Consider the following 12,940-nt stretch of genomic DNA (forward strand, 5'->3'; position numbering starts at 1 on the left):
GGGGGGGAGGCTCAGTATGTGTTGGCGAAGGAAGAGGAGCAAGAGAGAAAGAGAGACAGACAGACAGACAGACAGAGATTACGGACCTTTGTCGGAGAAAGCTCGATCGCTCGAGTGAAGTAGGTGACTGCCGAGGAGAAGTCCCCGATCAAGTGGCAAAGCGCGGCCATGGCCTCGACAATGCTGGAATCGGCCGATGACGACCAGTGCTCCTCGAGATCGCCCATGTCCTCCGGGGTGACCAGGCGCTGGAGATATTGCTTGCTCAGATCGGGCGACGCATCGTCCATGAGGCCGGCCACGCCGGAGATGACACGGCCCAGGTTTTGAAGGACCTCCTTCGAGGCAATAAGCCCGGGAGGAAGAGTCGGCAGGGGGGAGTCACTGGCGGCGCTGTTGTCTTTCTGCAGGTTGATGCCATAACGGGCTGTGGCCCATTTGGTGGAGGCCATGTACGCGAGGTCAAAGCTGTCGCTGTTTACATAGGAGATGATGAGAGGCAGCCCCGCGAGCGCCCAGCCGATGGGGATGCTCGACTGCTCCGGGACCGAATTGACGAGCGGCGATTGACAAACGAAGGTGGAGGCAATTTCAAGCGCACTGCGTGACGGCTGGTCCTTCTCATTGTCGGCATGACAGATGCCGAGGCTCGTCCAGTACCAGGCCAGGCGGATGGTTGAGCTGGCTGAATGATCGTTCGTCTGCTCCATCTCCCGACGCAGCAGGGACACCGCCGCTTCGAAGGCTGCGGGTGGAAACCGAATGGCCAGATGGCCGGGGGCAGTCCAGCATTAGTCAACATGACACCCCCGAGGGAGAGGGTCAAGCAGGGGAAAATCCGCACCCAGTGTGGCATCACTGAGATTCCCCTCGCGCTTCAACTGCAAAGCTCGCTGGTAGGCCCCACGCGCAGTTTCAGCCTGATGAGCCCCCTCCTCGAGGAATGGGTTGCGTGAATCGAAGAGATAGCTGTTTGGAGGCTCGGAGAAGATGGATGTCGAGTCAAGGGTCGGTGCGGTGGGCTGCAACGACTCGAGTGGCCGCCCACCGGCAAGCGCCGCGAGTCCATCCTGCGTCGACATGGAGGTGAGTCAGGGACAGGTGCACAGAGAGACAGAGAGAGAGAGAAAGAGGAGGGGGGGGGGCACGCGGGAAGTTGATACATCAGCACACCATGGAGAACATTTGGCCGTAGATCTCGGGGTCGAGATCTTCCCCGAAAGCATCCCAATCGGTGACCGATTGCGAGTCGCTGTCCTCACCGAGGTGGGCATTGTTTATCATGTGGAAGGCTCCGTCGAGCTCGGCGTCGAAAACTCGGGGATCAAAATCGTCCTCGTCCATTACTGTTTGATACGGGCAGAGAGAGAGAGAGAGAGGAAGAGGGAGAAAGTTGTATCAGCAGATAATCAGTCATGGCTGGCTGCCAATCGGGAGGTAGCACGTACCCTCAGAGTCTGGCCCATGAAGGAGAGTCGTGATATCGGCGGGGTTTGCCGGGACCTCGAGGTATCGGGCCATGGCCGCCTCCTGGGCCTGGTGTGCCTGAAGCATGCGGAGATGGGTCTGGAGAAGCTCCGGGGGCACGGACGATCCGATGGCCAGTGGCAGTTGAGACGCGTGATGAGGGCCAGGAACGAGGGCGGCCAAGTGCTGGGGGGGGATCTGGTACCGAGGGTCAACGGGGCCCAGGAGCTCCGGGGCTGAACCATTCGAGACCGCTGTCAGAAGAAGCACATCACCCCTGACAGCCGAGCAAGGGAACATACCGGTCTTCGAGGTGAGAAGCTCAGCGGGGGCCGAATGGGCTTGCGAATTGGCTTCTCCGAGGTTCAAGCGCTCCGCAAAGGACTGATGAAACTGCGTGGGAGTGTTGATCGTCTTCGAGTGTGAGCAGCAGCAGCAGGCTGAGTCGCAGGGGGTCAACTTCCCATGTACCTCGACGGCGAGATCAGCGGCAATCGGCCGAGCCGAAACGCTGGCCACTGGCCCAGATTCAAAGATGGGAGCGGCGGGGCGAGGGTCGCCTCCGATCAAAGTCGGACGGGAGACATCCTTCGACGCCGGATGCTGTTGCTGTTGCCGGTAGAGCAACAGGCGGAAACAGGGTTAGTGGATGGGAATGGGACAGCGGCCGTAGGAGGCTGGAGTTTGGGCAGCACAGGCGAGGACAGGCAAAGAGGGAAGGAAAGAAAGAAGCAACACACTGCTTGAAGGGCCAGAAGCGAACTTTCGGCGGTCGCCGCTGCAGCACCCTGAGCGAATGACTGGTAGGCCGGGCGCGAGCTCGAACTGCACAACGGCCCGGACATGATGCGCAGAGAGAAAGAAGGAAGTCGGGGGAGGGGGAAGGGGGGAGGAGGGGAGAGAGAGAGAGAGGGAGAAAGAAAGAAAGTGGAGATGGGGCGAGGAAACTCTGGGAGATTAGTGGTGAGATCTGGAAGGTAATTCCAGGTCTTTCAGCAGGTGTCCAGCTGCCGATCAGTCCCCTGCCCCCATCAGCCCCCCCCTGTCTCAGCGCACAAAAGTTGTGTCGCAGGCTTTCACAATAAGAGACGTTCGAATAACATCATCACCTCGTGAGGGAGAGAGAGAGGCACACACACACACACACAGACACACAGACACTGAGGATGCGGGTGAAGATCGGCCAAAAATGGGGACACATCATAGCCGACTTGCTGGCCAGGGCACGGGGGGGATGAGAAAGCAATAAAACAGGAAGTTGATTCGTATTTTCAGTCGGAATGGGAAGTGTGTGCAGGGGGGGGGGGGGGACACACAGAAGAAGTGGGACAGACAAGAGTAATGTGAAGGTGTCAGCCGCCCTCCAGGGGGGGGGGGTCACGATCCCTCCGTCCGGGGACACAAAAGACGGAGGGAGAGGGGGAGAAGGAAGGAAGCCCCGCAAAGTCTCCAGGGGGGACAGACATGAAATCGAGGAGGACCCAAACGGGGCGTCTTTTGCGGGAAGTGTCACTGCCAACGCAAATGGCGCAGAATTTGGGCTCAGTGACCGGAGTGGGGAACGCCGGTGGCATGCTGCTGCCCCGGGACCAGAGCCCCCAGGGAGTGGAGGAGATTCAAAGCGGCGGGGGTCGGTCGAACTGCGGGGGCCCGGGCGCCGGCACCACCATCGGGAATCGGAGCCATGCCCACGGGAGGAACGGGTGCCGGAGGGCCGCTGCTGGGCACTGGTGTCGAGCCAATGGCTGGTAGCCGTGGCAAGGACAGATACCCGACCAACGGGGCCGAGAGAGGGGCGCCCGCTGGGGTGCTTGTGGCGGTCGCGGATGTGACAGTCGCCACCGACGCCGCCGACGCCGACGACGCCGACGCCGACGCCGCCGAGGGCGGAACCCCTCGACGAGCAACCGCCGTGGTGGATTGCCACCACGAGGGAAGCTGAGGCTCGGCGCTTCCAGCCCCCGAGTCCGAGGCAGATGCCATGCTGGTGGCCGCGGAGGAACGCGACCGCGACCCCATCGCGGCCTCGGCTACACCGGCACCACTGCCGCCAGATGGGATGCCCGTGGCGGGAGCAACATGCCCGAGAGTGGCCATGTTGAAGTGCGCAAACTCCGTCACCAGGTCCAATTCCTGCTGAACAGCATAGCAGTAACTGACGATCGTGCTGGCGGTCTCGAGCCAGGCCGGGGCAAGATCCTCATCACAGGCGACAAAGCAATCGGCCCCGGCCGAGGTCGACCTGTCAGCGGCTGAGGAGCACACTTGGCCGGGAGGAGGGCCCTCCTCCTGCGGCCGGAAGGCCCGGGCAAGGGACACACGCGCCGGGTCTGCGGGGCCCCGAGTGGCCATTGTCGAGGCCGAACTGGCAGCCAGGCGAGAGAAGGGGGCCCAGTCTTCCAGCAGGGGTAGAACCACCACCAAGGCCAGGGTCACAAGGCGTGCCGAGGCCAATGACGAGGCCAGGGCCAGACGCAGGGCATGGCCCGGATCATCTGGCGGCCCGTGGATCAGTAGGGCTCGAAGACAGCGCTGGCAATTGGACCGGCGAACACATGCGGTCCGCCGGTCCTGCGGGAACACCGGCAGAGGAGTATCGCCGGTGCCCTCCGACACACCGAGGCGCAGGTGGAACAGGAATTCCGGCGTAAGCAGTTGGTATGAGTGAAGACGGAAGGCGATGAAACGCGCGGCGCAGAGGGGCCTCCCGGACAGGGTTAGCGCCATGGCCCAGAGACGATCTACCGCTCGGCGAAGATCAGATGGCAGAGCACGCTCGATGGCCAGCGAGCCGATGGGCAGGAGTCCGGATTGTTCGGAAGCCCCGGCCAACAATGCGGCCGCAGAGGCCGGCTGAGTGGCCAACGGGGGCGGCCCATTCGGTGGACACAGGGGAATCGTGCGCAAGAGGGGAAAGTGCTCCGGGTGCACAGCGCACAAGCCAGCCGGCGGGGGGGGGAGTGTCGTGCCGATGCCCTCATGCATGTGGAAGAAGCCCAACAGCTCCGCATCGATCTCGGTGTCAATGAGACGCAACGATCCGAGCGCGCGGATGGGATCCCCGGCAATCACCGACGCCGAAGCCATGATGGCCAGGGAGTGGAAGTCCGCCAATCGCCGGCGGTAATGCGATCGCATCCGACGATGGTGATGCAGTGCCAGAGCCAGGGTCGACTCGTCGAGACTTGATCCCGGAGGGGCTGGCCCGCTGGGGGTGGGTGCCCCGGGGAAGGGGGCCGTCGCTCCCGAAGCTCCACCGGGGGTATGGCCAGTGGTGGAGGTGGCCGTGGGGATGCCGGCGCCGGCGGCACCGGCGCCGGTCCCTTGTGTGCGCGGGAAAGGCGGCAGAGGCGAGGCAGCGGCCCGTTGCTCGGAGGCGATGAGCAGGGACCGGGCATTGACAGCACACTGATAGGCATATTGGGCCTGCCCAATGAAGTCGGGCTGAGGATCGGAAGGCCGATGGCCGGCTGTCGGCTCGACGCCAGAACCACCATCAATGACCATTGGGAAGGCAAAGAATCCCGGAACCGGTGGCATTGCCGCGAGGGTGGTCGCCTCACGCCGGGCCCGAGTGATAAGGCTGTTGCGAAGGGCCTTCTCGGCACAGCGCAGCCACCCGGTGGCGGAAAGGGCCCGGTCCCAAGAGATCGCCTCCTCGAGGCTGTCATCTAGTGGCAGGATCGGAGCTGTCAGGCCGGGGATTCCCCAGGCGGCCGGGGAGGGAAGCCGACGCTCCGACATGCCGACCGGGCGATTCATCAAGCCCACGGTTCCCAAAGACCGGACCACATCGTGAAGGTCACCGGCCGGGTCAGTCCATTCCTGGGCAATGCGTCGAGTAGGGGGAGCGGCACTCGCCGAGGGGGGAGGGGTGGGATCGGTTGAATCGGTCGATTCGGCCGATTCAGTTGAATTGGGCGAGTCTCGGGTGCGACCAGCGACATCGGCCGGGGAAGCTGACGTGGACGAGGCGCTCGAGGGGACGGGCTCCGAAGGAACGGGGGCCGATCGCGAGGCAGGCGGGCTGCCGGGAGCCGCGCGGGCCAGCTGCCGAGATGCTTGGTACTGGCGGAGGACCTGCCGAGCGTAGGAGTACCAAAATTCGGACTCACGGCCCTGGCCGCGTGCGGCGGCGACCGCACCAAAGGCCGACAGCACACGCGACTGGTCGAGAAGACCCGCCGGGCCGGTGCCAGAGCTGGCCAATGAAGAGATGGACACCGGGGTGCCTGGGGCCGGAAGGCCAACCAGGGCCCCCGCCTGGCGGAGGAGCTTGTCGAGAGTGTGATCCGCCCGGAGGAGGGATTGGACACTGTGGAGCCCAAGGCGCTCCAGGCGCGGGGGCGGGGAGACCCCGGGCGCCACGGCGGCGAAGCGCTTCAATTCCCGAGCCGCACCCCCGGCAATTGCCACCCGTGCCGCCCGGTCGGTCAGACCAAATTGGATGCGCAGAAGCAGGACAGTCAGGTCGGACTCGCCATCCGGCGCGGAAGAGGCGGCCGATTCGATGGATAGACGGGCTTGAGCCCGGCGCCGAGCAGCTTCGGCCGACACGAAAGAAGCCAACAAGAGCCCATTGGTCCGGAGCCCGAGCGAACCATCGGTTATCGGGGGCGAAAGAATGGGAATCAGGTCCGAAAGGGAGGCCCCCTGTGAGAGGAAGTTCCCCACGGCACCGGCCATGGCCACGTCGATGCGAGCACGGTAGGCGGCCACGACGGCGGCCACGCCACGCCCGCCCAGCGCAAATGGCCCGACATCCAGGGCATTCTCGATGCATGAAGCCACCTCCCCAAGAAAGACATTGTCCCCGGAGAGGGAGGGCGTGATGGCCAGATGCCGACCGAGATCCGCCCCGGCCAGGGGCACCGGATGACCATCAGGCCCGGGGTCCTGGCGGACCGACAGGACATGGCACGCCGCATCGACCGCATGCGACCAGGCCTCGGCAAGATAGGACTCGACGCGTGCCAGGCGCCGGCTGGCGGCGCCGGCCCGACCAAGACGCAGCAAGGCATCCACCCGAGTCAGCTCGGCTCGGACGATGAATCGATCGATGGTCAGGGTGGCGATGGTCGAGGGTGATGCCCCGCCACCGGGGGGAGGTGCGCCGGACGGCAGGGAAGCATTTGGGCCGTTGTCTGCGCCGGGCAGAGGCCCTGGCACGGGGACCGTGTCGATTCCCTGGGGCAGGCCATAAAACTGAAAGACCGCCGAGGTGATGGCCTCGGCAGCGGCCGACAGCCGGAGCTCCGGCGTCACGGAAAAGAAGCCGCGGAGATACTCGAAGCAGGCCCGCCACCGGCATGCCTGCCAGTGTACCACGGCCAAGTTCCAGATGATCACCCGAGACCCGGCGTGGTGGTCGTCCGTTGTGGGAAGGCCAGCTGACTGGGCTGGCAAAAGGGGCTCTGTCGGCAGGCGCGGGTAATGGCTTGGCTGTTCGGCGGCGGCTGCCGCCGCGGCTGCTGCCGCCGCGGCCGCCGCCGGCACCACATAACACTGGTGGGGCTTGGGATTGACACAGGTGAGTGGTCCAGGTCCGGGGTTGGGGGCAGGTGCACAGGCAGTGGCCCCGGCGCCCGTGGCAGCCGCTGCCGCGGCGGCGGCTGCTGCAGCGGCCGCGGCCGCCGCCGCGGCAGCGGCCGCTGCTGCAGCCGACGAAGAGCCCCCTCGGGACCGATTGGCCCAGTATTCGCTGAGGATTTCACACAGGAGAGAGGACAGTTCGGCAGCGAAGCGACTCCTCTGGCGGTCACCCATGAAAAGCGCCAGCGAGAGGTTGTGCCGCACACGAAGCCCGGACTGCCGAGCCACGATGCCAGCGGTCCGCTGCGAGTGAATGTGTGTGATGTGGGCTGCTTGAGCCAACGAGGTGGCAGCATTGGCTACCAGTGAAGCCAGCAATGAGGGGGATGTTTCGGCACCCGGGGCGCCCCCGGGCAAGCGACCGGCTGTGGAGAGCATCGGTGCGGTGCCCAAGTCATGGGAACTGTCGGACATGGCCGTGATGTCCCGGCCCACAAGTTGGCAGATGCGCTTTGATAACTCGGCCGGGATGGTATCCGATTGGAAGGATGGACCGGAGGCGAGGGCCGACATGGCTGGGGACACTAGGTGGGACGGCGAGGCCAGGGATCGACTCGGAGGACAGGCATCACCGGGGAAAGGGGCATCGGTCGAGACCGGTGATGAGGGGACAGCCCCCGGAGACGCGGGCGAAGTACTGATGGAAAAGGAGGCGGCAGTCGAGGCGGCAGTCGAGGCGGCCGCATCGGACATGAGCAACGAGTGCATGGACATCTGCGCAAGAGACTCCTCCTCTTCCTGCGGGGCATCGAAGTGGAAGGGAATTTGGGCAGGGACGTGTCCACCGGCGTCGGTGGCGGAGGGAGGATCGGGCACCGGAGGATGTGAGGCACCGGTCACGGCAGGCCAGGTGGGAGCCGGGGTCGAGTCCGGTGAGGCTGCGGTTCGGCCCATGGGGAAGGGTCGGCGAGTGGCACGATGAGGACGGCATGATCCCACCGAGCCGGGAGTCGAGCTGCCAGAGGAGGGGGAGCCAAGTCGGCGGAAGTTGAGGGCTGAAAAGAAGCTGTCAACCGAACGTGAGCGCCGCATGATGTGAAGCTGATGATGGGGGACCCTGCGCGGGAGGGAACCCGGGGCGGGGGGATGCTCGCCGGCAGCTGCAATAGCAGCCATTCCCTGAGGTCCGGAAGGGGTGGCATTTTGTGGCAGCGGGTGGTGGCCAATGCCCGAGGTGGCATCCGGCAGTTGGGATGCCCCCTGCACTCCCTCCCCTTCCCCATGCAATGGGAGTGAAGAAGGAGCCAAAGAGGCAGACGGCATTGCCGGAGAGGAAGAGGCGAGACGGGGGTCGGCCCGTGGCCCGGCGGTCGGGTGCAGCTGGTGGAGTGGCCGGGAATGGGGGAGATCCAGGGTGGCAGGAACCGCACGGGGGGAAAGAGAGGTGCCACCGGCCTCGGGCGACCGGATGATCCCCATCTGGTGGGATGCGCCAAGGGAAGGAAGGTGTCCATGTGACGATGACCCGGGCCCGGCACCGGGCTGCTCATGGCGGGAGGCTCGCCCTGATCGGGACCGAGGGGGATTGGAAACTGTCCGGGCGATTGTGGCGTTAGGGAAGAGTAGCTTGCGGGAGTGGGTCTGACCGCGCGGTGGCTGGTGAAAAGGGCATGAAAATGCGCACCCGATGGGGTGGGGGATTCAGAGGGGGAGATTTTACAGGCGATTGAGGCACGATCAAACAAGGAATCAGCCGGATCGCCCTGGAGCTGGGCTGCTGCTCCAGGCCGGGTCACATGCAGGGGCCGGTGTGCTGAAGACATCGGAGCGAAGGGGAAGAGAGGGATCGGGAGGGGGGGGGGAATGATGAGATATGTGCATGGGAGTGGACCGGCAATGGAGAAGGCCAAATGCAGAGAGGCGAAGGGGGAGGCCAAAGGGGCAACCAACTTCCGGCGCACCTTGACCGAGCGGCTCCGTGCTCGGAAGAGGAGCTGCAGTGAAGAGAGACTCACATCCCGGGCAAGAGCATTGGGAAGTGCCCTGGAGGACGCTCGTCGGAGAGATAGTCCCCTGGTGGACAGGCCTGGCTCGAGGGGGGAGCAAGCAAAGAGGGCATGGGCAGAAGGCATGCCAGGGGGAGAGTGGTAAGTGGTACGAGAGGGGGAAATGGAGGGAGAGAGAGAGAGAGAGGCGGAAAGGAAAGATGGATGTGTAGTGAGAGAGAGGAAGTGAGAAAACTATGGGCGCACAAATGGCCCGCTGAGGCGATGGAAGTTGGCGCGGGTGGGTCGGTAGAAAAGTGTGAGGAAGCCCCATCGGGGCCGGAGGCAAGGCCAGCCAGCAGCGGGGGCTTCGGGAGGGCATGCCCGGGGCCGGCGGTGGCCAGGGGGGCTGGAGCCGGCACCGGCACCGAGGTCACCGTAGTCCCGATTGGTGAGTGGGCCAATGGAGGAGGCGGCGGGAGAAAGGCTGCTGAGGGGGGCGGACCGGCCTGCAGCGAAACCGTGGGATCGGGGAAGTTCCCAGGCAGGGAGAAGAGCGACAGGTCCAAACAGAGGGATGCCAGGTCATTGAGGGTGGCGGCGGCCTGGGAGTAGCTGCCACGAGCGAATGCCTCCCGGGCACTGAAACTCAATTGCGCGGCGCTACTGGCCAGCATGTCTGACGGGGTGACCGTCAGTTCGGCCAGGCGCGGGGGGGAGGAGCCGGTAGGCAGGAGACCGGGCGGTGGACGTGAGCCAAGCGCAGCCGGGGGAGCTGGCGGAGGGGACCGGCTGAAGTGCGTCATAATAGGGGGGCGCGTGGTCTGGGGGGCATGGGATGGGTGCGACGCCGATGTCGGTGCAGAAGATGGCGACAAGGGGGACGCAGTAGCCGGAGCCGAGATGGGAGTCGAGTCGGGAGGACAAAAGGACGCGGTGGCTGTTGGGGGTGGCTCGCGGGACATTGTGTCTTTGAGGGCGCCGGCACACGGTCCGGGCACCGCAACGGAGAGCTTGTGAGGCAGGCGAATGTGGGATCGGGCGATTCAAAAATGGGGGGAGGCAGGATTACACAATCTCGGAAGGCATGTCGCCCGTTGGAGGGGGGGGGGGGAGGGGGGGAGGAGGGGGGAGTGGCTCACTCTCCAGGAGAGATGATAGTGGCGGCGACGGGGTGTGCAAAGGGCGGATGGGGAGGGGGAGGCAGCGGGAGAGGAGGGGGGGGGGGGGTGCGGACAAGGGAGGTCCCTTGAGGCGCTCTGGAGGGGGGTAGACACCCGGTGTCGCGCCCGGCGATCCCGAGCCGATGGCCTTTGTGGCTCAGAGTCTGAAGTAAAAGAGAGAGAGAGGGGGGGGGGAACAAGTAAGAAAGCCAGGGTGGGGGGAAGCACGAACGCTGCTGGAAGACTCGAAGGCACAAGCGAATGGGGCGATCCGACGAGTACTTTCATCCCGGGGTGCCTGGTGGTGCGCGGCTCAGGCCTGGAAAGAGCCCCCTCCCGGCTGGCCAATCGCCCCCCAGGCTATCATCCTCCGCCAGTCGATGTTCGTGGATGCTCGGCTCTTTGGTCTGAAGAGCGGGTCTGGCGGACTGCCAGGGCTAATGAGAACTTGGAACAGAGCGACCATGACTCAGGCAACGCCGCAAACCAAACCCACCGCTTCCTCCCCCTTGGAAGACAAAGGGCACGGAGAGTCAACCGCCGGAGTCGAGCGTCGCATTAAGCTCGTCGCCGAGGGGGGCGATGAATGCCAACGAATGGAGCCCATCCAATTGAGGGATCGCGGCCTGTTGTGGCGGGATCATGTGTGTGTTGCTTTTTACATGATCATCTGGATGGAAATCAGGATTTTGTGGCGAGTCATGTGTATGTGGGTGTCGCCACGGAGTAGCACGGCCACCGGAGCCGACCCCCCACCGCCCTCCCAGCAAGACCGGTCATAGAGCCGACGGTGGAAAGGGCACGCTCCGGGAGGGGCCAACATTCGAGGCGCTTCACGAAGCCGCCGGATCGGCCCTCACATCATGCTCGGGTCTTGGGGAGGCAACAGCGCGTGGGTGGGGGGCGGGGGCGGGAGGAGGGAGTCCCCATGGGCCATGGTTGGTAATTCACGCGGCCCGGGGGGTGCACGCACGCAGCATCCGAGTGTACGTTGGCGCCTCACATGGTCCAGGGGGGCCCTTTTTCCGGGCATCTGCCGTCTTGTGCGGGCGGTATAACGCCATCTTCGGAGCGAGAGCGTCGGAGAAGCTCACTCCCCGAGGTTTCTCTCGGCGTAGGTCTGCATGCCCGAGTGATGCGGGCGCGCACGGACGGGGACGGACATTTCCCCAGGCATATTGGCCTTGGAAGGGAGAGGGAGGAGGGGCCCCCCGCGCCCGCATGGGCGTCGCGGGAATCGCCGTAGCCTCTGTAGGGGGGATCCCTCAGCGCATTCTGGGTCCGGGGGTGCGCGGGCCGACCGGGGGAGGGCATCTAAATATGCTCTGGCAAGAAAGGGCCGGGCGCGTGGGCGCACCCACAGGCCCCCCGGCGAGGGGCGGGGGGGGGGGCCGGGCGAGTGCCGCCAAAAGAGGCGGAAAAGCAACTCACACAAGAGGAAGAAAGAGAACCATCCAGACCCCCGAGGGCACGTAACTCACGACGTAGCCGGGCCCTGCCCGGCCCCGGGAGCAGACGCGTCAAACTGGTCAGACTCTCCAGGGGCACCTCATGGCGCAATGCGCGAGGGCCAGGCTTGGCCGTGGCCGTTAGCCGGAGGCGGACGCGGCCGGCCTGGTGGCGCCCCCCCCCCCCGGCTGGGCAGCGCGAGGTGGGGAGACGCCCTCGCACCGCCGGAGGAGCCCGCATGCCGAGGGGGGTAGTACCACGCCGGCGAGCCGGCGGAATCGCCCGGTGCAACGCCAGATCGATACGTCGATTGGGGGAGGATGTCACAAGTTCTGGCAATAAGGGGTCATAAAAATAATGGGCCAATATTACTTCCTCTTTGTGCCTTCAGACCGAGCTCTCGGGCTGGTGGGGGGGGGAGGCCGGCAGGGGTTGTGTGCCTTGCCTCCCGCTTGGGCGGGACCTTGTCACGGATATTCCCGCCCTTTCGCGGGCGGTTCTGCGCGCCTGGTTGGTGGCTGCCAGAAGCGCGCGCACAACAAGCCAACTGGGTGGAATTTTCGCGCCCTGACTTGCGGGTGCGCGCGCGCGCGCGCGCGTCATAACCAACGGTGAGAAAGGGAAATGCCCGCCCTTCTTGGCTGGCGCGACCCTTCTGGCTGTGGCCGATGGGGGGGCGGGGGGGGGGGAGGGGACATGGCCGTGAGACGCGCGTCGAGAGGGCCTGTTCATTTGAGCGGCTCGGAGGTGCTCGGCCGCGCTGTGGGCGGCTGCACAGGCCGGGCCGGGCACTTGGGGCCTGACGCTGTCCGTGCGAAGCTCCTGTGTGGGCATGTGCAGGAACCTCGGGCGTCCACGCGCCAGGTGGCGTGTTGGAGGACCGCGTGTTCGCGCGGGCACTCCGCGCTCGGAGCTGGTTGCGTCCTGGCGCCCAGGTCCCCGAGCGAGAGACTTGCCCCGGGGTCCGGAGGCGCATGACTCGCGTGGGTCCTTTGCATGACCCCTCCTTGTCGGAGGGGGCGGAGGCCGGGGCGAGTCCGGCGGGCGGGCGGGCGGGCGGGCGCATCAGTCGATTGCTCGGTCGGTGGTGCGGCCGGGCGAGCTTCCCGGGGGCAGGCACTGGCCAGGCTCAAGAGCTCTGGCGGCTGGGACGTGCGCGGGCGGGGGGTCCGGCTTGTGCTACAGGTGGTTTCGCCGCTCCTTCCCCCGCTCGTGGGCGGTCGCAAGCAGGGCGCCCCCCCGGGAGGTTCTCTGTCGGCGACAGGCGCACGGCCGGCGCGCGGGGGCGAGGGGGACGGGGGAGAGAGGCGGGGGGGGGGGGGGGGGGGGGGGGGGGGGGGGGGG

At 65.6% G+C, this 12,940-nt stretch overlaps 3 protein-coding genes across 3 annotated transcripts; 1 reads left to right on the plus strand and 2 right to left on the minus strand.

Moving 5' to 3' along the window:
• Positions 1–11: 11 nt before the first annotated feature.
• H696_03075 (hypothetical protein) lies at positions 12–2,312 on the minus strand (the record flags this gene model as incomplete). The annotated part of the gene is made up of 7 exons (XM_009496965.1): positions 12–745; positions 845–1,070; positions 1,174–1,346; positions 1,449–1,703; positions 1,770–1,851; positions 1,939–2,076; positions 2,208–2,312. 7 exons carry the CDS (start codon positions 2,310–2,312, stop codon positions 12–14), a joined length of 1,713 nt encoding a protein of 570 aa, XP_009495240.1.
• Positions 2,313–2,717: 405 nt separating this feature from the next.
• Positions 2,718–6,950, plus strand: H696_03076 (hypothetical protein). The gene has a single exon (XM_009496966.1). It carries the CDS (start codon positions 5,526–5,528, stop codon positions 6,297–6,299), a length of 774 nt encoding a protein of 257 aa, XP_009495241.1. The 5' UTR covers positions 2,718–5,525; the 3' UTR covers positions 6,300–6,950.
• Positions 6,951–8,791: 1,841 nt separating this feature from the next.
• H696_03077 (hypothetical protein) lies at positions 8,792–9,661 on the minus strand (the record flags this gene model as incomplete). The annotated part of the gene is made up of 3 exons (XM_009496967.1): positions 8,792–8,812; positions 8,961–9,042; positions 9,252–9,661. The coding sequence occupies 3 exons, from the start codon at positions 9,659–9,661 to the stop codon at positions 8,792–8,794; spliced, it is 513 nt and encodes a 170-aa protein (XP_009495242.1).
• Between the last annotated feature and the right edge of the window lie 3,279 nt (positions 9,662–12,940).

The sequence above is a fragment of the Fonticula alba genome (genome assembly GCF_000388065.1).
Source record: "Fonticula alba strain ATCC 38817 unplaced genomic scaffold supercont2.4, whole genome shotgun sequence".
NCBI lineage: Eukaryota > Rotosphaerida > Fonticulaceae > Fonticula > Fonticula alba.